Raw genomic sequence first — 23,922 nt, 5'->3', positions numbered from 1 at the left:
GTTTCTGGAACGAATTGGTAACCACATTGATCGAACGACTGAACCTTTTGCAATTGTCCAACATATAATCTTGTGGTGCACAAGATGACAGGTGTGCAGAGAGGGGAGTTGATTTCAGAGGTGTCATGCGGAAAGAGTCAATTTTGTGGACAAAACCGACCTCCCTAGAAGCTAAGGCTTTCTAGTGACAAACAAAACAATCAAGCACTATCTTTCCCTAAATATGCATTTAGAATACAAGCAACGAGATGTTTAAAGCATACCTTTAGTCCAACGTTGTTTGTAGCAGCCAAGCCTCTCCGATCCAGATGAGCTCCTCCTTCTCTTTGAAACCTGTATTCACTAACAAGCAAACGATTACATAGCACCTGAATAACTCATATAATAAAACATATTCATCATAAAGACCAAGGAGTATATGAAACAAATTATATATAACAACTTGTTGAGAAAAATGAACTTAATTGTATTAATTGGAAACAAAAGAAACCATTACAACCAGTGCCTTGGTGTTGTGCAGGTCCCTCCCAGGGTCCAGCAAGAGTTCTCCTTTACTTTGATCAGCTCACCCACTTCCAAATGAAGCTAAGAAAGGATGGGAATCTCTCCTCTCAAGCTCTATAAGGGAGTCCTAATTTCAGCAGCATCTACCCTTAGGAATATTCAGCTTTCAACTTCCCCTCCCTCTGGCCCAATGCCTATATTTATAATGCTTTGGAGGAAGTTAATCAGGTCCACCATTAATGGGATAAGCCCCTCTTTCAATGGGATAGATCCCCTCTTGATGGGATAAGTTCCTCTTTCTTTGGGATGCATGAACCATCTAGAGGCGCTCAATACACGTCAAACCATCTTCTAGAATGCTCTAGAATCGAACACAAGTAACTTTTTTGAAGTAAAACTTGCGCCTTTTGAACTTTACAGGAGTACGCACCCACCCTTTTACAGACAGAGCGTACAAGTACACAGGTATTGTGAACTTGAGGTGCGTACACGCAGGTAAGGGTACGAGAAACTGCGTAACCAGAGTTAATTGACTTTTTAAGGACTTTCTCTCTTTCTTGGGGTTTGACATGAGGAGCAGAGGTATAAGACTTGCCAAGGAGGGATAGTATGACAGTTGATGGAGCCATACTAACTGCAAATAGTCATGGTGACAAATTTTAGTGTAACAGATTGCCCCCTAAAGTGCGAAGCCTGTAGTAGATTAGGGTTTCATATCATCTAGGAAGGGTGAAGTACTTTATCATTTCAAGGATTATCTCGTGGAAAGCCCAGTCGGAACCTGCAAATATTCAACACAAAATACATATATGAGATCATATCATCGCTGAGGTAGGCACTCCCATACTCAGATTGAAAACTTTAACTAACAAACTAACTACTGCTCTGATATAGGAATGATTTCGCAGTTCATCATAATCATAGACTCATGTAGACACAGTATGGACGCAGCCATCTGTTTATGATTAGTCTACTATATAATGAATACAAAACTCCTCGCAGCCTGGATGGTGGAAACTAGATCCAGGGTCTTCATTTCTACTTCCCGAAATAGTACGATTCTATCCATGCGAATAAATGAGTTGATGTCGAACATGGTAGAAACCACTTGATTACCAGTCGATGATGTAAACTGTTAATAAGTGTGAGAGAGACCACCAGTGATGTCAATGGTTCTCAAAGTACCCAATACAATCCATGAGATGTGAATGAATGTGTTGACGTCGAACATATCACAGAATCCTTCGATCGAAAGTCAATGATGTAAATCGTCGTCAAAGGTGAGAAACCTGCCATTGATGCATGCAGATTTCAAGGTATTGACAATTTCTAGGTCATCTTTCCAGATAATGTGCTGATGTCGATAGAAAGCGACCCGTTGCAGGCAAGCCCACAACACGAAATCATAGATCAAGTTGAAGAAATGTAGCTGTAAGGACTGACTCAGGGATGGTCAAAATGGATGACAGGTATTTTGCAGATGAATGGTTTATTTGCAGTGACCTCTTGAACACATAACGACACGACAGATGGCTTGGTGACAATTGACCCAAAGTTAATACCCGGAACCGGCTGAAGATTTTCAATGTGGTTTGATCAACTGTTAGGCAAAGGATTTCCCAACCCAGGTGAATGAAAAAGTGTCGTGTTCAAGAGTGGTGATAAGGTTTTTCTGAGACAAAGGATAACAAATAGGCTCATTTTTCTCTCTTTTCCCCCACCATTTCTGGCAAGTACCTCTTTATTTTTTACAAGCTTGAGGAGGATAACATATGCTTGATTATAAGCTCATCCTTCGGATGAGTCCAACTTAGTTTACATTCGAAAGCTAAGAAGGAGTGGTCCGTTCCTGTTTGTAATCGAACAGGTCCTTTACTGTGAAATTTTAACGAGTCCAGTATAGGAGAAACTCGACGTTTTTCAATTTTAGAGAGTCTGAAAAAACTTAAGAAGACTCCAGGGTTGACCTTTTTCCTAAATTTGTGTCTCCCAAGCCCGAAAAAGTATAAAATAATACTTAAGAGAACCGCTTGATCTTTACGACCAAGGAGTACTTTCATAATTAGTGTCTTTGACCTGAAAAGTAAAAAGGGATCAAGGACACGTCGTTTTATTTCCAATATCGAATTTGAAACGACAAAAATCCGGCAATCTTTTCATGTTTTTACGGTCAGAAAAGGGCTATAAGAGGACCGTCTTTTAATTCCATTTTAAGGAGTGTAAAAGAAACGCTCGACAATCTTTTCATGTTTTAGGAGTCAGAAAAGGGCTTAAAGATGACTCTGATGTTTTTGTTTGTAAAAAATGACAATTTTCCCTGAAAATCCTTTTATCCTGCACAAAAACCAACACATTACTCATACCTGTTTAAAGATAGATAAAAATACTTTGAAAAATAACTTTTCATGGTGAAAAATAAACAAATTTATCATTTACTTGCCCAAAAAACCTATAAAAAGGGCTTTTACCAATTCATTTTTACCATTTTACTGTCGAGGAGAGAAAAAGGGCTTTTGGCAAGAAACTTCCCGTGGACATTGCGGAGAATCCGACCGTCGAAATCGAACGCCGTCTCTTTCAGGTATTCTACAACATCCTCCTCTTCATTTTCATCTATTTAGAATTTGTTTAGGCGCTAGATGTCATTTTTTGGAGGCTTTGGGGTTTCAAGATCCGCCTTTCGGGGTACGCAGGTGCCACACTAGGGACCCGCGTACCCCGACATTTTCTCAGTTGGGAAAATTCCGGGCGTACGCACCTTGCCTTAAGGGAACCAACGTACTTGATTATAAGCTCATCCTTCGGATGAGTCCAACTTAGTTTAGATTCGAACCCTAAGAAGGAGTGGTCTGTTCCTGTTTGTAATCGAACAGGTCCTTTACTGTGAAATTTTAACGAGTCCAGTATAGGAGAAACTCGGCGTTTTTCAATTTTAGAGAGTCTGAAAAAACTTAAGAAGACTCCAGGGTTGACCTTTTTCCTAAATTTGTGTCTCCCAAGCTCGAAAAAGTATAAAATAATACTTGAGAGAACCGCTTGATCTTTACGACCAAGGAGTACTTTCATAATTAGTGTCTTTGACCTGAAAAGTAAAAAGCGATCAAGGACACGTCGTTTTATTTCCAATATCGAATTTGAAACGACAAAAATCCGGCAATCTTTTCATGTTTTTACGGTCAGAAAAGGGCTATAAGAGGACCGTCTTTTAATTCCATTTTAACGAGTGTAAAAGAAACGCTCGGCAATCTTTTCATGTTTTAGGAGTCAGAAAAGGGCTTAAAGATGACTCTGATGTTTTTGTTTGTAAAAAATGACAATTTTCCCTGAAAATCCTTTTATCCTGCACAAAAACCAACACATTACTCATACCTGTTTAAAGATAGATAAAAATACTTTGAAAAATAACTTTTCATGGTGAAAAATAAACAAATTTATCATTTATTTACCCAAAAAACCTATAAAAAGGGCTTTTACCAATTCATTTTTACCATTTTACTGTTGAGGAGAGAAAAAGGGCTTTTGGCAAGAAACTTCCCGTGGACATTGCGGAGAATCCGACCGTCGAAATCGAACGCCGTCTCTTTCAGGTATTCTACAACATCCTCCTCTTCATTTTCATCTGTTTAGAATTTGTTTTTAGGCGCTAGATGTCATTTTTTGGAGGCTTTGGGGTTTCAAGATCCGCCTTTCGGGGTACGCAGGTGCCACACTAGGGACCCGCGTACCCCGACATTTTCTCAGTTGGGAAAATGCCGGGCGTACGCACCTTGCCTTAAGGGAACCAGCGTACTTGATTATAAGCTCATCCTTCGGATGAGTCCAACTTAGTTTAGATTCGAACCCTAAGAAGGAGTGGTCTGTTCCTGTTTGTAATCGAACAGGTCCTTTACTATGAAATTTTAACGAGTCCAGTATAGGAGAAACTCAACGTTTTTCAATTTTAGAGAGTTTGAAAAAACTTAAGAAGACTCCAGGGTTGACTTTTTCCTAAATTTGTGTCTCCCAAGCCCGAAAAAGTATAAAATAATACTTGAGAGAACTGCTTGATCTTTACGACCAAGGAGTACTTTCATAATTAGTGTCTTTGACCTGAAAAGTAAAAAGGGATCAAGGACACGTCGTTTTATTTCCAATATCGAATTTGAAACGACAAAAATCCGGCAATCTTTTCATGTTTTTACGGTCAGAAAAGGGCTATAAGAGGACCGTCTTTTAATTCCATTTTAACGAGCGTAAAAGAAACGCTCGGCAATCTTTTCATGTTTTAGGAGTCAGAAAAGGGCTTAAAGATGACTCGGATGTTTTTGTTTGTAAAAAATTACAATTTTCCCTGAAAATCCTTTTATCCTGCACAAAAACCAACACATTGCTCATACCTATTTAAAGATAGATAAAAATACATTGAAAAATAACTTTTCATGGTGAAAAATAAACAAATTTATCATTTATTTACCCAAAAAACCTATAAGAAGGGCTTTTACCAATTCATTTTTACCATTTTACTGTCGAGGAGAGAAAAAGGGCTTTTGGCAAGAAACTTCCCGTGGACATTGCGGACAATCCGACCGTCGAAATCGAACTTCGTCTCTTTTAGGTATTCTACAACATCCTCTTCTTCATTTTCATCTGTTTAGAATTTGTTTTTAGGCGCTAGATGTCATTTTTTGGAGGCTTTGGGGTTTCAAGATCCGCCTTTCGGGGTACGCAGGTGCCACACTAGGGACCCGCGTACCCCGACATTTTCTCAGTTGGGAAAATGCCGGGCGTACGCACCTTGCCTTAAGGGAACCTGCGTACGCACGCTCTGTTCCTAAAGGCGGGGTGCGTACTCCGCGCAAAGGGTTTACAAACCCCAAATTCTCCAAATTGGACCAACAATTTTTGATTTCATGGATTCTAATGGATGTTTTCTGGTGTGTAGATTGCCCACCATGCTTGATTGGCGCGAGAGAGAGCACGAAGATGTTGATTTGGCCGCCATTAGTCATCAACTGTCCATTGATGCTTTGAAGGCATGCGGCCTTTACAAATACTGGGCCACACCTGGCATGAGGGCCCAGGTGCGCTTTCTAGAGTGGCTGGTAGAGAGATGGAACGTTCAGGAACAGTGTTTTTATATTAGAGGGCACCAGCTCGAGATAGAGCCCTTAGATATCTACTTCCTCACTGGTTTGCCCAAGAGAGGCGAACACTTGACTCTGTTCGGGACTAGGCCGGGTGGCCAGTCCATTGCTAATCTCCGACTAGAGTGGTGTAACACTCAGTCTTAGGAGAAGGGGATATAGATCAAAACTATATCCCGACCTGAACTTATGGTGATTGCTTTTACAGTTACCAGACTTTGTGGGGCTGCCGCTTTACACATTGCCACTGGATCCCAGATGCGGATGGCGATTGATTGCTATCGAGGTACCATTTTCAACTGGTGTGATGCTGTGTTGGCTAATTTAAAGGGCCAACTGACTAGAGACAAAAACGGACAGCTAAAGACTTTTGGTTATGGGCCTTTAGTTGTGAGTTTTGGCTTAGAGAGGGTTCCGATGCTGATCCCACAACAGCTCACTGTTGAGGCTGGGCTTCCCCGAGAGCCCAAATTGATGCGATGGGTTGCGGTTATGGTCCGTCATCCTGATGAGGGCACGGAGGTTGTTCGATTTACTCTGGAGTACTTTCACTAGTTAGAGGACCAGGTCTTTTCTATACAGGATTTTCCTTATGCCGGAGCTGATTTTCGTGGAGATCCGGACATGGTTCTTCCACCGGGAGAACAATGGGATGACACAGGTAATTCATTTTTCACAAGTTTTTAAATTATCTATTTTTTTTTTGTTTTTATATCGTCTCAAAACTGACAGTAATAATTTTCAAAATGCAGATGTAGGCCCACGTCGTCCAGCCAATCTCCGGCCTTTCGAGAGGAGACAACCAGTTGCAGCGTCACTGGCCCCACGGGACGAGGCCACAGAGACCTTAGCTGAGTTGGAACAAGACCTAGAGCGTCTAACGGCAGATATACCAAAGACTATTATAGATGATATTCCTATCAGGCTTCAGTGCTATGTAGTTGCAGTCCCAGGACCTTTTAGAAGGTTCTTGTGTAGGGTAGCCCGTGCAGTGGTGTCATATAGAGAGCATCACCAATGATTGGATGGTCGTTTTTGTAGACACATGTGACATTTTGGTTTTTTGTACTTATTATTTTTGCCGATCATAAGGTGTTTTTCAACCTATGATCGAAGACGATGTATTTTTTGACACACTCCTATCTATATATATCATTATTACCAACTTATCTTGTTAAACATGTGTGATGAAATGTTTTTAAATTTACATGTATGATTATTGCAAATGTCTATTTAACATTCGAGAAGCAATTGCATCTGCTAATGTATTTAAAGACCTTGGAATATGCTGATATTCAATGTAATCAAATTCACGTTGCAAGAGACGCACTCTCAAAAATAACCTTAATAACACTGGATTTCTAATGGCATACACTCTATTAAGTTGTAATACAACGAGTTCAGAATCTAACCTCACTATCAAACTCTGAATCCCAAATGAAATAGATTCAGACAATAACTCAATCACTGCATTGTACTCGGCAATGTTGTTTGTTGTTTGACCGAGGCTCACCCCATGCATAGAAACTAACTCGTCAGAGGGTGAATAGATAACCCAAGCTGCGGAAGAGATATTCCATGTACTACGACAAACACCATAAGCAAATCCAATGTATGTTTGGAGAGGCATCGACCTCTGCAAACATCAAGGGTAAAACCAAGATAAGCAGAATAACGACGAAAAACACACTCTCTAAGCTAAGCACACTGTCTAAACTAACAAACACACCAGCTAGAAAGAAAAACTAACCTAACTAAAAATTCCCCATTCCCATTATTTAAGCATAATACCTCTTTAGGTAAAGTCCATATCTGGGTTTACCCAAAGAGTCCCCGTCAAAGTCTACCAGCTCATAGGCCCCTTTTGCTAGCTTTCGCTTGACAATATAGGGCCCATGCCACATAGGAACGAATTTTCCAACACCTAATTTATCATTAGCTTGATCATATAATAGCACTAGGTCTCCTTCCGAAAAATTCCAAGGGGTCACATTTCGATCATACTGAGCTTTCATACGTTTTGCGTGAGTCTCGATCGCCAATGCAGCATCACGTCGAGTCTCATCTAATTGAGCTAAGTATAATAAACGCTTCTCCTCTTCGAAAGTAGCTGGAAGTAATTTGAGGCCATTTGAAGTGACGGGATTTCGCATTCAATGGGTATCACAGCTTCCAAACCATAAACTAGTTGGAAAGGAGTGAAATCTGTTGATGTTTTCACTAAGGTTTAGTATGCCCAAAGCGCTGAAAATAACATGTTGTGCCAATTCGACCGATGAATACCAATGATTCGTCAGATCATGATAACTAAAACTTTGTTGATGGACTCAACCAGACCATTCGCTTGTGGATAATAAGGAGTTGAGCTATCGTGACGCAAACCAAGCTGGCCTGTAAGTTCTGTTATCATAACGTTTCGAAAATGGCGCCCATGGCCAGTGATTATCGCTTGTGGTACACCAAACCTAGCAATAATGTGATTGAATACGAAAATTGCAGATGTCTTGCCGTCTGCCTCGAATGTAGGCATCGCCTCGGCCCACTTAGTAAAATAATCTACCGCAAGGATGATATACGCATGCCCCCCCGCCGAGTGAGAGTTACATGTAATAAAATCGATACCCCATTTGGCAAAAGGACCAACGACAATTATAGGGTGGAGAGGAGCAGGTGGAGCGCGCATCTTGCGATCAAACACTTGACAGTTGTGGCATTTCCGGACTGCAGTAATACAATCTTTAAACAAGGACAGCTAGAAGTAGCCAGCGCGCAATATCTTTTGGGTTGTGGCATACCCAGACATATGACCGCCACACGCTCCAGAGTGACAGTCATTCAGAACCCTTTCAGCTTCCTCATGAGTTAAGCAACGTCGAAAAACCAAGTCCGCCCCACGGCGATAAAGAGTATCTCCAATAATTTTGTACTGTTGGGTCTGGAATCGAATTTTCCGACGTTCCGACTTTGAAACTTCGGGCCGAAAGGATTGGGTCTGGAGATAGACGATGATATCCCCATACCACGGATCTAAAGTGCTGATTAGAAACAAAGATTCGTCCGCAATGGGCTCCTCTGCCACAGTTTCCGTATCAGCACGCAGGAAGTCACACATTAACTTTGCAAAAACAAAAGATTTCTTAGACTTAGATTTTTCAAACTCCAAGTTGAACTCCTGCAGAATAACGATCCATTTAGAGTACTTGCCCCTTAGCAATTGTTTAGTCAAAATGTAGATCATAGGGTTGCAATCTGAAATGACTGTAGTTTTACGGAGTAAAATGTAGTGACGAAAACGTTGGACAGCTTGAACGGCTGCCAATGCCAATTTCTCCACATGTGAATATTTGAGTTCAGTTGGATTTAACGTTCGACTAAGGTAATATATCACATGTTCCGTTCTGAATTCGTCTTCCTGAACTAAGACCATCCCAATGGTGGAATGAGAGGCGGCGAGGTACAAAAAGTAATCCTGGTTGTAGTTGGGAGGATGCAGCAACGGTGCATGGGTCAACGCGTGCTTGAGTGCATCAAAAGATTTCTGAGCTATCTCATCCCAAGAGAATTGAGCGTTCTGTTTCAGCAACCGGGTAAAACCCTTTGTAACCTCGGCGTAGTTAGGAATGAATCGTCGTAAAAAGTTTGCTTTCCCCTGCAAACTTTGGAGTTGGCGAAGACTCGAAGGAGGAGGCAATTTGATGATAGCTTCTACCTTCGAAGGATCGACGCGAATGCCGGCTTTCGAAACTACAAATCCCAGTAATCGACCCACTTCTATACAGAAGACACATTTGTGTGGGTTCAACTGAATTCGATAATGCCTACACCTCATGAAAATTGCTCGTAAATGGACAAGGTGGTCAGCTCGATGTAATGAATGAGCAGGCAAATCATCGAGATACGGTTGCACAATGTGTTTGATGTCATGAAACGCATAAGACATCGCCCTTTGAAAAGTTGCTCCGGCATTCTTAAGCCCAAAAGGCAATTTGCAATAAGCAAATGTCCCCCATGGACAAATGAAAGCCGTTTTTGATTGATCGACAGGTAGAATATTGATTTGATTGTAACCGGAAAAACCGTCCATAAAGGAAAATATTTCACTGCCGGCACAATCATCAATTATTTGATCGATATAGGGTGTTGGGTAGTTTTCCTTTGGACAAGCTCGATTAATGTCTCTATAATTGATGCATATTCTTATTGTTCCCTGTTTTTTGTTAACCAGAACAATATTCGATACCCAATCCGTTAACGGGATCGGATAAATGAACCCTGCTTTCAACAGCTTCTCGACTTATGCTTTAATTGCAGCCGCTTTTCGTGGGTGAATCTGACGCAAATGTTGCCGGACGGGTTTAGCGTCCGGGTAAGTCTTGATCTCATGGACAACAATCGCGGGATCAATTCCTGGCATTTCCTCGTAGGACCAGGCAAACACGTCGCAGAATTCTTGAAATAGGGCCTTGTATGTCTGAATTTCGTCATTTGTACACGAGGCACCTATATGAATGTTCTCAACAATTCTAGGCTTGACTGAAATGTCAATGGGAATAGTGCGAGAGATGTTTCCCAAATTTAGCTATGAATCAGGATGTTTCATTGGATTCTGAGCTTCTTTGACATATTCAGCTGTAAAGATTGATGAGAAATCATTTTCAAAACGATCATCCTCAGGTAAAAACGAAGATCTGTGATGGAGATCTTCCCATGGTAAATCGTCTACACACAGGACTTCACGAAGTTGCTCGTCAGATGACACAACTTCGGGAAACGCTATTAAGTCCGAGGTTGATGTGAAAAGTGATTCCTCACGGACCACATTCATTTGGTCGATTTTGGTTGAACGCGGGTCGGTAAAAGACTGCACGGCTTCATAGGCAATTTCATATGGACTCAAAGGCATAGCATCACCAAATGAGTCTATCTCAGATTCAGAAGGAACGATCCAAGGATCGTCATAAACAATGGTGTCTGATGTAATCATATGAATAGATGCAAATGAAGACAATGCGTTGATTGGAGGAAAAGGAAAAGTTCCCAGTGAACCGGCATCTTTAACTAATCCTACTCGAACATCCTTATAAGGGATAGTCGTTTTACCGACATGCTGAATACTCTCTGAAGAGGATGGGTCGGATGAAAAGTAAGCCAGCTGGTCTATTGTTACGATCTTGCCATTATGTGGAAACTTTATTACTCAGAAGACCGATGAAACGACCGTTGCCATAGCGTAAGACCAACTGCGACCCAAGAGAAGGTTGTAGTCTAGAGGGGCATCAACCACCTCCACATCTAGACTAACGGTTTTCCCTTCAACCCCTATAGGAAAATCCTGTAAAATGCCAAAAGGATGAAACCCACGGCCATCAAAGGCCTTAAGAATTGTCGGGGATTGATTTAGTGAAGGAGAACCAAGCGATCTCCAACACTGTATCGACATAATACACGTGGAAGCTCCCTCATCAATTACAGTCCGATGAATAGGCATGTTTTTTACTATCACTGGGATCTGGAAAGCCATTTGATGAGGTAAACGCGGTGTACTATTTTCTAGATCAAAGATTATTAGGTTCGGGTCCTGAACATCAACAGCTCCTATAGCCGACAAAAGTAATTTGCGCTATGCTGGGCATGATTGCAGCACTTCCAACTCCGACATTGCTGAGGGTGAAACAGCTAAGTCCTCAACAATGTTATAATTCTGCGCCGCTCTCGCATGTGGATTGAAAGTAGACTTTCGAAGTATACCCTTGGCGGGCAGTTTGATTACTAAGTCCGGGTTAGGTTTCTCGATTTGTAGTGGATCGGAACCGAGAGCCGAGGTTGATGGATTAGAATGAGAAGATTCTGCTTCTTTGCCATCAACTGGACTTTTACTACCATAATCTTGCGATCGAGTCGCAATCCTTACATGAGACATCATCAATATGGGTTCTTCACTGGCACTCGAGGAAGAACCTATCATCTTACTCTCCTGCTTTGGAAATGGATCTTTCAAAACAGCAGGAGTTGGGGAACCTTTGACGATTTTCACAACCTCTGCCCGATGAGGGCAATCTCTTGTAAAATGATCCTCTTCACAAATAAGACAAGGATATTGAGGTTTGTGTTTTTCGTCATTGGTTTTCGACTTTTCAATTTACTCCTTTGGGGTTTTGTCTGCTTTATTCTTCTTCTTGCCTTTCTTTTTCCCACCGGATTTTGATTTAGCCGTAGATGACTCTACAGCGTGAATATCGGCGGAAACTTCAGCGGAAGAATCTCCTGTCGGGGAGTCTGGTAAGGTTATAATAGGAGAAGAATTCTTTGAGGATTTCTTCTTACTTTTAGTGTTCACCGTACCAATCATACCATCAGCGGCATGAGACCCCGAAGGAGCAGCAACGATTTGATTTGACTTAGGAAGATCTAAGATCTTTTCGTGTAACGTACCTGACTGAGTATAAACTAAGTCAAGGTACTGCGCTTGAGCAATCACTTGCTCCTCAGTAACTACTCCGGCCTTAGCTACGTCTTCAGTAATCTTTGGTAACAATGATTTAACAAACCATTCAGCTAAGATTTGGTCCGGGATAAAAACTTTCACTAACCGCCTTCGACGTCTCCATTCATGAATATGATCGGAAATATATGTGGACGTCGATTGTTTTAATGAAGTTAGTAACTCCGTGCCATTATCATATCTGACCGGCAACTGAAAATGAGTTAAAAACGAGGTAGCTAACTGGATAAAATTATAAAAAGAGGCCCGTGGTAACTCAATGTACCACTTGGCCGCAAGACCAATGAGAGTACGCTGGAAAAGATGTAAGCGGATCGAATCATCCGAGATGGAATTAGAGGCACACCAGAGGTGGTAAGTCATCACATGATTCGACGGGTCCTCTCCAGACTTACCTTAGAACTTGGGAATGTCACTGGGCAACTTATTTGGCATTGGCGGCCAAAATGGAAGATAATTTATTGGATCATTCGTTAGGCGCGACAAGTCTGGTAAATCCAAAGTTGCGATAAACGATAATTGCCGATTAGGATCCCTAAAACTCTGGGTCACGAGACCAGTCCCAGGAGGAGGATATCCGGGATAACTAGGAATAGGAATCGCGTTCGGGATATTGTATCCTCCCGGAAAACCAGGATTAATCGGACCGTACCGGGGTTGTTGTGATTGTTGATAAGTGTATCCAGGATACGGTTGATACTGGTAAACTGGCTGCTGGACAACAGGCCCGTATTGGTACTGTCCCTGGTACGGTTGATAAGTGAATTGTGGTTGGCTAGTGACAACCGTACTTAAACCAGGTTGTCCTACAGGCATCTGAACCGTAGTTTGAATCGTGGATCTAGACGATGGTAAAGATGTCTGAGGAGTAGTTATAGAGACTGTAGAAACCGGAGTTGTCGATACTCCAGAAGTAAGTGGGGTAGATTGAACAGATGTTGCGGTAGTTGCAGCAGTCGTTTGAGATGGAGTACTAGGTGCGATAGGACCAGACTGAGAAACTACCGAAGGTACAAAAGTTTGAATATTAGACTGGACTGGTTGCTGGGGTGAACCAGAAACTAAGGGTTGTCCAGTTTGAGATGACAACTGTACACTTCGCTGCAACACCTGTTGAACTTGCGATGGATCCCACACTATCTTCATTCCGGGGTATTGACCCATAACAGGTTGAGGATATTGAGATCCATAACCAGATTGAGGGTAGGATTGATAATTGAAAGGTACATTTCCCGTACCTTGAACATAAGATTGACCTTGGAGTGGCTGGAAACCTTGACTCGAGCACTGACCTTGGGGTAGATACCCTTGAGGTAGGTACTGATACTGGGGTTGACCTTGAGGTATAAATTGATACTGAGGTTGACCTTGGGGTACATATTGAGGTTGGGGTTGACCTTGAGGAATGTACTGCACCAAGGGTACATACTGTCCTTGAGGTTGCCCCCCAGACACAATTTGTGTACCTTGAGGTTGCCCCCCAGGCGTTAATTGAGACTGCCCCCCAGGCGGTAACTGGCCACCTTGAGGTTGAGAACTGGGAATTGAACCTAACATCATGTAAATGTCTCCTACGCTCAACGGTTTATTACCATTGTTTCCAGTTAATAACCCATGTTCAATGGGTTGAGGAGATGCTCCCGCAAAAGTACTAGAAAGTGACTGATACCCAAAGGGAACAGAAGGACCGTCGAACAAAAAGGATTCAGGCGATTGAGTAAACATGGACGACTGACGAGACATATTTACAGGAGTATAAAGACCTCCAGGTGGATGAGGAGCACGAGGTGGAGAAAAACTTAACCCTGAGTTGTCCAAATAATTAGTTAAAGAAAGATACCAAGTAGTACTTCTAGGTGGACTGTAAAAAATGGATTCACGCTCCCTTAGATCAATAGTAGGTTGATTTTCAGGGATAGGGACACCTATTTCTTCTTCTGGAGCAAGTTCTTCAATAGCTATCAAACCAGAAGGAAGATTTTCGGTGATGACTCTTTCTACTCTAGGTGAATCAGGAGCACTAGAAGTTGGAGTAACAGGTTCAGATATCTCAGGTTCTTCGCCTATATCACTAGTAGATGAAAAACTACCAGCAAGCTCGGAAACTGCAATAGCTTCGGGATTATAACCTGTTTCTAGACTTTGGTAATCAGGATGAACTACCAATGAAGACTCTCCTTCTTCAGGTGAACCTACTTTACTGCCACTAGGAGTTACAAGGACTTTCAAACCTTCGTAATGCCCCGGGACGTCTTCAGGAGGTTGGCCCCGAAGTCTACGGGACTTCCTCAACAAATCGGCCACGGTTACAATCTCAGGAGACTGGCCCCGATGTCTACGGGACTGTCTCAGTAATTCAGCCATAGTTAAAAACTTTTAACTACTGCACACGCAAACAAAGTAAAATCTCAAAGCAAACTGCCTAAAGTCTCTAAAGAACCAAACAAATTCGAATCACACGCCTAAAGAATCTAGGGCGTCAAACCATACACAAACAGTAACCTTCCGGACCGAAAACACTAGTTGGTGATGAAATCCAACATCACAAAATTCAGTACAGAAGTGGCGGGTGGAACAGTTACCCCGGCAACCTGCTTAATGAATAGACTGGCACAAGTTCCTCCACTTTAACCGTCTCGAGTGAAGTGAACCCCCCAGAAAATCCAAGTGAGTCTAGCCGACGTCTGCTCCAGGTACAGTGGGATCTTCCCTCCACCGTCACCTTGGGTAGAACCCTAAAGATAATGGTCACTAAGGTCACCAACAACAACAAATATACCTGGGGGAACAGTCTACGATCCGATAGCACGCAAGGGCAGAGTAACAAGCTCAATCCCCTTGCCGGCTCCTTGACAATAATCCAAGGTTTACCGACAAGTGACCCCAGGCTCCTCGACAATGGTCAATCCGAGGTTTATCGTTTGTAGTACGTGCGTATCTGGCGTCGTTCCCAATGAAGGAGGATTGATCCCCTCACTGGTTCGGACATGATCTCGTGCTTCTCCTTTAAGAGGAGATTTCCCAGAGCATAAATGTAACAGTTGGATTTATCCTATCACAAGATGAGCTACTTGTTTGGTTTTGCTGTCTTGGAGAGTTAATTACTCTCCTACTCCAAGACACTAGCCTGATCTATATTGGTGTTTCAGAGCCCTAGTAAATAAAAAGTTACTAAGTAAATTTTACTTTAAGCGTTAATTTTTATGGATTTTCTTTAGGACAAAAGGTAGTGGAGATGAAACTGATGGTGTGTAGACTCGACTCAAATCCACTAAAAATATGCACCTAAGATGATTTATACTATCTTTCCTTTTCAATGAATTCCCTAGCTAAGAGAGTTGGAGAATGCAAAATTTATAAAGACAACTTTCTTGGCAATGAAAATCAAAGAAACAATCTCTTTATCTTTTCCAAAGCACACAACACATGACCACTAATTATTTCACGAAAATTCCTTTCTCTTTTCAAAGACTTCAAATGCTACTAAAACAAACTTTTCTTCAAAAGAGATTTGTGTATTTTTCCTATATTAACAAAGCATGTAAAACTACTTAACAAAAATCATTTTTAAAAATCTATGAAAATATAAGAGAAATTTACCTAGAAGCAAATCTAATGAGAAATTTACCTAAAAGCAAATCTAATGAGTTAAAAGCTTACAAAATATAATTCCAGGATGTTTTACTCAGTCAAAATTCAGCCAAGGACTAGTTCATGCAGAATCATAAACCAGTCAAAAACAAAAATAAAAATCTTTTGTTCTTTTTCTTAAGAATGAAATTCACAGCTTAACAAACAAGCCTTCTCGGAATTCCGCAAAGAGACAACACAAAGGTAGGTTTCTTACAAAGGTGGATTTTATGAAAGGTCTGACTCCTAAGAAGACTGAAAAGACCAGGGATATCCAAGGTTTTTACAACTTCTAAAGCCAAAGTCACTACAAGACCGATGCAAAAATCAAACCTAGGGCTAGAACTTCTATGAACTTCACTAAAACCCTTGATGCTAATGAAACAAGCTTAGATGAAAACTTTTGACAGGTAACCAGTGGATCTGGGCAGCAAAAACAAATTATAAGCAAAATCTAAGAGGCAAAAAAAGGAAAAAAATTGGAATTTTCTCAACTTTTGACAGGGTACGCAGGCAGCCTGTTTGCACAGGTGTGGCCACGCTCTGTGTACAAAGTTGCAGTGCGTACATGTACGAACTGTGCTTAACGCAGAGGGTGCGTAATGCTAACAAAACCAAGAAAAATAAAAATTAACTTAACCCTAAGCTATTCCACCCAAATTCACAGTCAATCAGTCAAAAACCAGAAAGAAATCGACTTTTCTCAAATCAAAGTATCAATCAAAAGAGAAATCAATCAAATCCATGGATTCCCCAGTGGAGTCGCCATTTTGTCATGCGGAAAGAGTCAATTTTGCGGACAAAACCGACCTCCCTAGAAGCTAAGGCTTTCTAGTGACAAACAAAACAATCAAGCACTATCTTTCCCTAAATATGCATTTAAAATACAAGCAACCAGATGTTTAAAGCATACCTTTAGTCCAACGCTGTTTGTAGCAGCCAAGCCTCTCCGATCCAGATGAGCTCCTCCTTCTCTTTGAAACCTGAATTCACTAACAAGCAAATGATTACATAGCACCTGAATAACTCATATAATAAAACATATTCATAATAAAGACCAAGGAGTATATGAAACAAATTATATATAACAACTTGTTGAGAAAAATGAACTTAATTGTATTAATTGGAAACAAAAGAAACCATTACAACCAGTGCCTTGGTTTTGTGCAGGTCCCTTCCAGGGTCCAGCAAGAATTCTCCTTTACTTTGATCAGCTCACCCACTTCCAAATGAAGCTAAGAAAGGATGGGAATCTCTCCTCTCAAGCTCTATAAGGGAGTCCTAATTTCAGCAGCATCTACCCTTAGGAATATTCAACTTTCAACTTCCCCTCCCTCTGGCCCAATGCCTGTATTTATAATGCTTTGGAGGAAGTTAATTAGGTCCACCATCAATGGGATAAGCCCCTCTTTCAATGGGATAGCTCCCCTCTTGATGGGATAAGTTCCTCTTTCTTTGGGATGCATGAACCATCTGGAGGCGCTCAATACATGTCAAACCATCTTCTAGAATGCTCTAGAATCGAACACAAGTAACTTTTTTGAAGTAAAACTTGCGCCTTTTGACCTTTACAGGAGTATGCACCCACCCTTTTACAGACAGAGCGTACAAGTACACAGGTATTGTGAACTTGAGGTGCGTACACGCAGGTAAGGTAAGAGAAACTGCGTAACCAGAGTTAATTGACTTTTAAGGACTTTCTCTCTTTCTTGGGTTTGACATGAGGAGCAGAGGTATAAGACTTGCCAAGGAGGGATAGTATGACAGTTGATGGAGCCATACTAACTGCAAATAGTCATGGTGACAAATTTTAGTGTAACAAGAGGGAAACGCCTTATGGCGTAAAAATATGTGGTGTGGTCATTTCTCCCCAGAAAAAATAGTTTTAAATATTTTATATTTTGGGTTTTTTACCTCGTATCATTTAAGTGATTAAAGGTTCATATGAAATATTAGATGTTGAGGATTTGACTAGGTTATCAACTCCCTTTTGCAAATTGTGAAGTTATGAACTACTAGTTTTTTCCCTAATCTTTCCATTTGCCACTATCACTCCTTAATGTATTTTTCTTTGACCATTATTGTAAAAAGCTTGCTTTTTCAATCTAGTTTATTGGCATCTTTTTCCAAAATTATATTATGTGACTACCACTTTTTTTTTAAGGTAGGGTTTTGTTTTCTTACTCAGTTTTTTTAAGTTTGAACCAGTGGATGGGTGGGTTACTCTATTTGGGATAGACTTTGTTTTAAAGTTGTGCGTGATTTTTGAGTTGATGCAAAACTTTGAACCAGTGGATGGGTGGGTTATTCTATTTGGGATAGACTTTGTTTTAAAGTTGTGCGTGATTTTTGAGTTGATGCAATAACATCTTCTCCCGTTTTTAATATTGATATTTAGGCTGATAGCCCTTTTTATGCATCAACAATCGTCAACACTTTTATCCGATTAGGTGAGACATTTTCAACCGTTGATTTGAAGGTGAGACACTTTCAACCGTCAACACTTTAACCCGATCAAGTGAGACAGTTTCAACTGTTGATTTGAAGGTGAGATACTTTCATGAGACGCTTTCAACTGTTGATTTGAAAGTGAGACACTTTCATGAAGTGTCATCGGCCAAGCATGCACTGCACTTTAGGTTGAGTTGCCTTCTTTTTGCCTTCTTTTCACCTCCGAGTTCTGATGTACATTGAACCTGGCCTTGTTATCCAAAAACTCTGATCAGATTGCCACTCTGCTAGTTTTTATCGTTGCAGGTAGCCCGTTCTTTCCGCTCATAAAGTATTCCCCCTCTCACGAAGCTATTCTGCTCGAAAGGAAACATCCGAAGTTCCTTGTTAAAATACATACTAGGTTTTCAACCGAGGGTTTAGGGTTTTGAAGCCAGTGTTTGCGAGCAGGCTGTTTTTAGACCTCGAACGCAGCTCAAAGGTGTATGCCATAAACCCTTTGGACTGTTATTTACCCTCTAGTTTTTTCGTCTTGTTTTGGGTTGGTTGTTGCATTTTCAAAATATATCGAACATCGTGGTGAAAGTGGTTTTGGTTGGGTGGAAAGGACAGCGGATTGATCCTCGCGAAGATGGAAAACTCTCTGGATATGTCATTAGAAGACCTCATTAAGAACAACAAGCCCTTCCGTGGCCGTGTCAGAGGAGGAGGAGGAGGAAGTGGTGGTTTTCGCAGAAGTGGTTTTCGGGGTGGTGGTGGTTTCCGCGGCGGTAGAGGAGGACCCATGCGCAGATGAGGAGGGCTGTCGGTTCGATCTACGCCATATACAATTGCCAAGGCAAGCTAATGTGCATGAATTTCTTTATTTCAAGTAATTATTAGGAAAAGAAATATCCACACTTTTGAAAGGGATTAGTTGAGGCCTAGGCTTCAAAGCCATGGCCGCTCAGCCAACGGCATCGATTCAGTGGGAATTGATCTTGTGATCGATAAGGCCAAACCCTAAAACCAAATTATATCCTGTTATCACTAGGTCATGATCTTTCTTCAGAAATCAGGGCCTTATGGTTCGAAGTATTGGTTTAGAAGATTACTTCTACCTTAGATATAAGGGTTGATCTGGGAATTTCTTATGAATCAAGTATTTTTAAATAGGCGAGCTGAGTTGCATGCATTTGAAAGAGGGCTTTGTAATTATTTACTTATTTACTATGCAGAATGCCTAATTTCTGCCAAGAGCCGTCAATAGCTGAAGTTCTGGCCCTGTGTTTGGAATCTAGCTTTTCCAAGTGTAGGCAAGTTATTTTATGAGCTGCCAGGGGACACTTATTTTATTTTGTGAGGTGCACTGGAAAAATATTTTCGCTGGCATATCTTGGTCAAGGAGAAAAAAGAAACGATTTACTATGGTTTGGTCTTGCAAAGCTGGAGACGAGTTAATGTTTTTTTTTGAATTCACTTGTTTGGCATACACAACCCAAATGTTGATATGATTGATTTTTGCATATAATGGTATGGCAGGAATGGAAAGTAATGAAAATAGCGATAACTTGGAATGAAGTACCCAACGAGTGCCCAACAAGGGACATGTGACTGTGATTTTTGTAGGCTTGCATTAATGAATGCTTCACAAAGATAACAATCACAAAGAAGAGGGGACCTGCACAACACAGGCTATTCGACAATTCTCTGCCATCTTAGCCAGTAGCTGGGTTCAGTGCTGAGGGTGTGTGTTGTATATATGTTTCTGCAAATGTCATCAAGGAAAAGAATGGTAATTTCTACTGCCTATCTGGTTGTCGTCCTGGATATAGTCTGACGTTATGACTGAATGGCGATTGTTCCATGGAGCACAAGATGGTAATTGCCAACCATTAGAACCTACGTGCGTCATTTGAACAGCTCATATGGTTGAAAATCCCCCTCCTACATCTCATAGGAGGTATCTGTAACTGGTCGTGTAACTATCAGTTTCTACTCCATCATAGCGTTCCATATTTGATGTATTTCTGTTAGCTTTGGTTGAGTTTTAATTGTATATTTGACCGGAATCTTCTGTAGCATTGTGCAAGGTTGCAGCATGGTGATAGTATTTATACTAGTGAATCGTGACATTATTTGTTGTTCTAGAGCAGTCTTTCGGCCGAGCCAAGGATTCTGTTTCGCAGAATGATATGTTTGAGGATAGCATGGAAGCCTTTGGCGTGCAGTTTGGATTTAATCATCAACACTTTTACCCTACTCCGTTCGGTCAGGTGAGACACTTTCAACCGTTGATTTGAAGTGTCATTTGGCCAGCATGCACTGCATTTCGACTGCTTATATCGGTTGATTTGCCTTCTTTTCACCTTCGAGTTCTGCTGTGCATTGAACTTGGCCCTGTTATGCAAAAACTCTGATCAAATTGCCACTCTAGTAGTTTTTATCGTTGCAGGTAAGCCGTTCTTGCCCCTCATAAAGTATTCCCCCTCTCACTAAGCTATTCTGCTCGAAAGGAAACATTCGAAGTTCCCAGTTAAAATACATACTAGGTTTTCAACCGAGGGTTTAGGGTTTTGAAGCCAGTGTTTGCGAGCAGGCGGTTTTTAGACCTCGAACGCAGCTCAAAGGTGTACACCATAAACCCTTTGGACTGTTATTTACCCTCTGGGTTTTTGGTCTTGTTTTGGGTTGGTTGTTGCATTTTCAAAATATATCGAACATCGTGGTGAAAGTGGTTTTGGTTGGGTGGACAGGACAGCGGATTGATCCTCGCGAAGATGGCAAACTCTCTGGATATGTCATTAGACGACCTCATTAAGAACAACAAGCCCTTCCGTGGCCGTGGCAGAGGAGGAGGAAGTGGTGGTTTTCACAGAGGTGGTTTTCGGGGTGGTGGTGGTTTCCACGGCGGCAGAGGCGGTGGCGGCAGAGGAGGACCCATGCGCAGAGGAGGAGGGCTGCCGGTTCGATCTACGCCATATACAATTGCCAAGGCAAGCTAATGCGCATGAATTTCTTTATTTCCAGTAATTATTAGGAAAAAAAAAAAAAAAAGAAAAAAAAATCCACACTTTTGAAAGGGATTAGTTGAGGCCTAGGCTTCAAAGCCATGGCCGCTCAGCCAACGGCATCGATTCAGTGGGAATTGATCTTGTGATCGATAAGACCAAACCCTAAAACCAAATTATATCCTATTATCACTAGGCCGTGATCTTTCTTCAGAAATCAGGGCCTTATAGTTCGAAGTATTGATTTAGAAGATTACTTCTACCTTAGATATAAGGGTTGATCCGGGAATTTTTTTACGAATCAAGTATTTTTAAATAGGCGAGCTGAGCTGCATGCATTTGAAAGAGGGCTTTGTAATTATTTACTTATTTACTATGCAGAATGCCTAATTTCTGCCAAGAGCCGTCAATAGCTGAAGTTCTGGCCCTGTGATTGGAATCTAGCTTTTCCAAGTGTAGGGAAGTTATTTTATGAGCTGCGAGGGGACACTTATTTTATTTTGTGAGGTGCACTGGAAAAATATTTTTGTTGGTATATCTTGGTCAAGGAGAAAAGAGAAACGATTTACTATGGTTTGGTCTTGCAAAGCTGGAGACGAGTTAATGTTTTTTTTGGAATTCACTTGTTTGGCATACACAACCCAAATGTTGATATGATTGATTTTTGCATATAATGGTATGGGAGGAATGGAAAGTAATGAAAATAGCGATAACTTGGAATGAAGTACCCAACGAGTGCCCAACAAGGGACATGTGACTGTGATTTTAGTAGGCTTGCATTAATGAATGCTTCACAAAGATAACAATCACAAAGAAGAGGGGACCTGCACAGCACACAGGCTATTCGACAATTCTCTGCCATCGTAGCCAGTAACTGGGTTCAATGCTGAGGGTGTGCGTTGTATATATGTTTCTGCAAATGTCATCAAGGAAAAGAATGGTAAGCTGTGCTGCCTATCTGTTTGTCGTCTTCGATACAGTCTGACGTCATGACTGAATGGGGATTGTTCCATGGAGCACAAGATGGCAATTGCCAACCATTAGAACCTACGTGCGTCATTTGAACAGCTCATATGGCTGAAAATCCCCCTCCTACATCTCATAGGAGGTATCAGTTTCTACTCCATCATAACGTTCCATATTTGATGTATTTCTGTTAGCTTTGGTTGAGTTTTATTGTATATTTGACAGGAACCTTCTGTAGCATTGTGCAAGGTTGCAGCATGGTGATAGTATTTATACTAGTGAATCGTGACATTATTTGTTGTTCCGGAGCAGTCTTTCGGCCGAGCCAAGGGTTCTGTTTCGCAGAATGATATGTTTGAGGATAGCATGGAAGCCTTTGGCGTGCAGCTTGGATTTGAGACTGGTACAAAATTGTACGTCTCCAATTTGGATTATGGAGTCTCCAATGACGATATGAAGGTTGGTAAGATGAAATAAATCAGGCTTTTCAGATTGTTTTTCATTTCTTTAGTTTCAAAAATTTGTACCAATGCAACTTATGATAGTGATTTTTGTTTGTAAATTTTGTTACCTAATGTGTTTCTAACAAACTTAAGTTCGACAGGACCTTTTAGTCTAACGTCCTTCTGTTCTCTGTATCATCCATTTTGGCCTTTTATTTTGATTCTTTCGTATGCAGCTTATTGTGGATGGCATTGTCTAACTATTCTATGTTTTGGGTTTTTGGGCTGGAATCTGCTGATACAATTGTGGGCAAGCTTGTGATCTTTTTGGTTGTTTAAAATGTGTTTTTGACTCCATAAATGGATTCAACATTGGAGCACCTGGATTGTGTAGATTACACAGCTTAAACTTATAATTTTAACAAATATATGCCTGATTTTGGGCAAAATTTGCTGGAAAAGCTCCAAAATGTAGAATAGTTAGACTATGACATTTTGGATTCTAACTCAACATACCTTACTCACTAGTTTTGATTCACCAATTTTCATGTTGGTTTCCTTTTCTGTATGGGTTCTCTTTTAGTTCATATGAAGTTAAAGGGTATTCTTAGTTTTAGGTAAACATGCTGGCAACATCTTTTTTAAATGAGTTGGTCTAATTTGATGGAATATGTTTGCAGCAACTGTTTTCAGAGGTTGGCGAGCTTAAACGGTGTTCAATCCATTATGATAGAAGTGGTTGTTCCAAGGTCTGTATTACTCTCCCTTTATTTAGCTCATCTAAGAAATGGGTTTGTATCCATCCATATCTAATTTAGATAAATTAGCTGCACAGCCTTGTTGTCACCATGCTATGAAATCTTTGTATAAAATAGCATGCCTGTCAAGCTAATTTATAGGCATCCTTTCCCTGGTAACATATAGGCATTTTCTGATACTCTTCACGGGGAATTTAATTTTTTTTCAGGATGCCTTCTTGCATCTTCGATTGCGAAGGAAGAAGCTGCAAAATTGGGAACGGTGATTGGTATAGACCTGGGAACTACTTACTCCTGTGTTGGAGTTTACAAGAATGGTCATGTGGAGATTATTGCCCCATCATGGGTGGCGTTCACGGAAAATGAAAGGTTGATTGGAGAGGCTGCCAAAAACCAGGCTGCAGTCAATGCCGAATGAACCATCTTTGATGTCAAGAGACTCATTGGGAGAAAGTAAGTACTCTGATCTTTGATTTTCCCATTCATTAGAAAATTATATTTATTGCAAGTCCAATTCTCGCCTTGATATTGAACCTACAAGGGTGCCAGTCATGA

The 23,922-nt window shown here is 41.0% G+C and overlaps 1 protein-coding gene across 1 annotated transcript; it reads left to right on the top strand.

Moving 5' to 3' along the window:
• The first annotated feature begins 20,680 nt into the window (after positions 1 to 20,680).
• On the top strand, positions 20,681 to 23,644 carry LOC149174854 (uncharacterized). Its single transcript, XM_089420991.1, has 5 exons — positions 20,681 to 20,819; positions 20,946 to 21,185; positions 22,449 to 22,625; positions 23,290 to 23,358; positions 23,577 to 23,644. The coding sequence occupies exons 2-5, from the start codon at positions 20,970 to 20,972 to the stop codon at positions 23,631 to 23,633; spliced, it is 519 nt and encodes a 172-aa protein (XP_089277117.1). The 5' UTR covers positions 20,681 to 20,819; positions 20,946 to 20,969; the 3' UTR covers positions 23,634 to 23,644.
• Positions 23,645 to 23,922: the final 278 nt, after the last annotated feature.

This window comes from Pinus tabuliformis, chromosome 4_1 (assembly GCF_031772625.1).
Source record: "Pinus tabuliformis cultivar Carrire ecotype Pingquan chromosome 4_1, CPIR1, whole genome shotgun sequence".
Classification (NCBI taxonomy): Eukaryota; Viridiplantae; Streptophyta; class Pinopsida; order Pinales; family Pinaceae; genus Pinus; species Pinus tabuliformis.
This window is presented reverse-complemented; position numbering and strand designations above follow the sequence as displayed.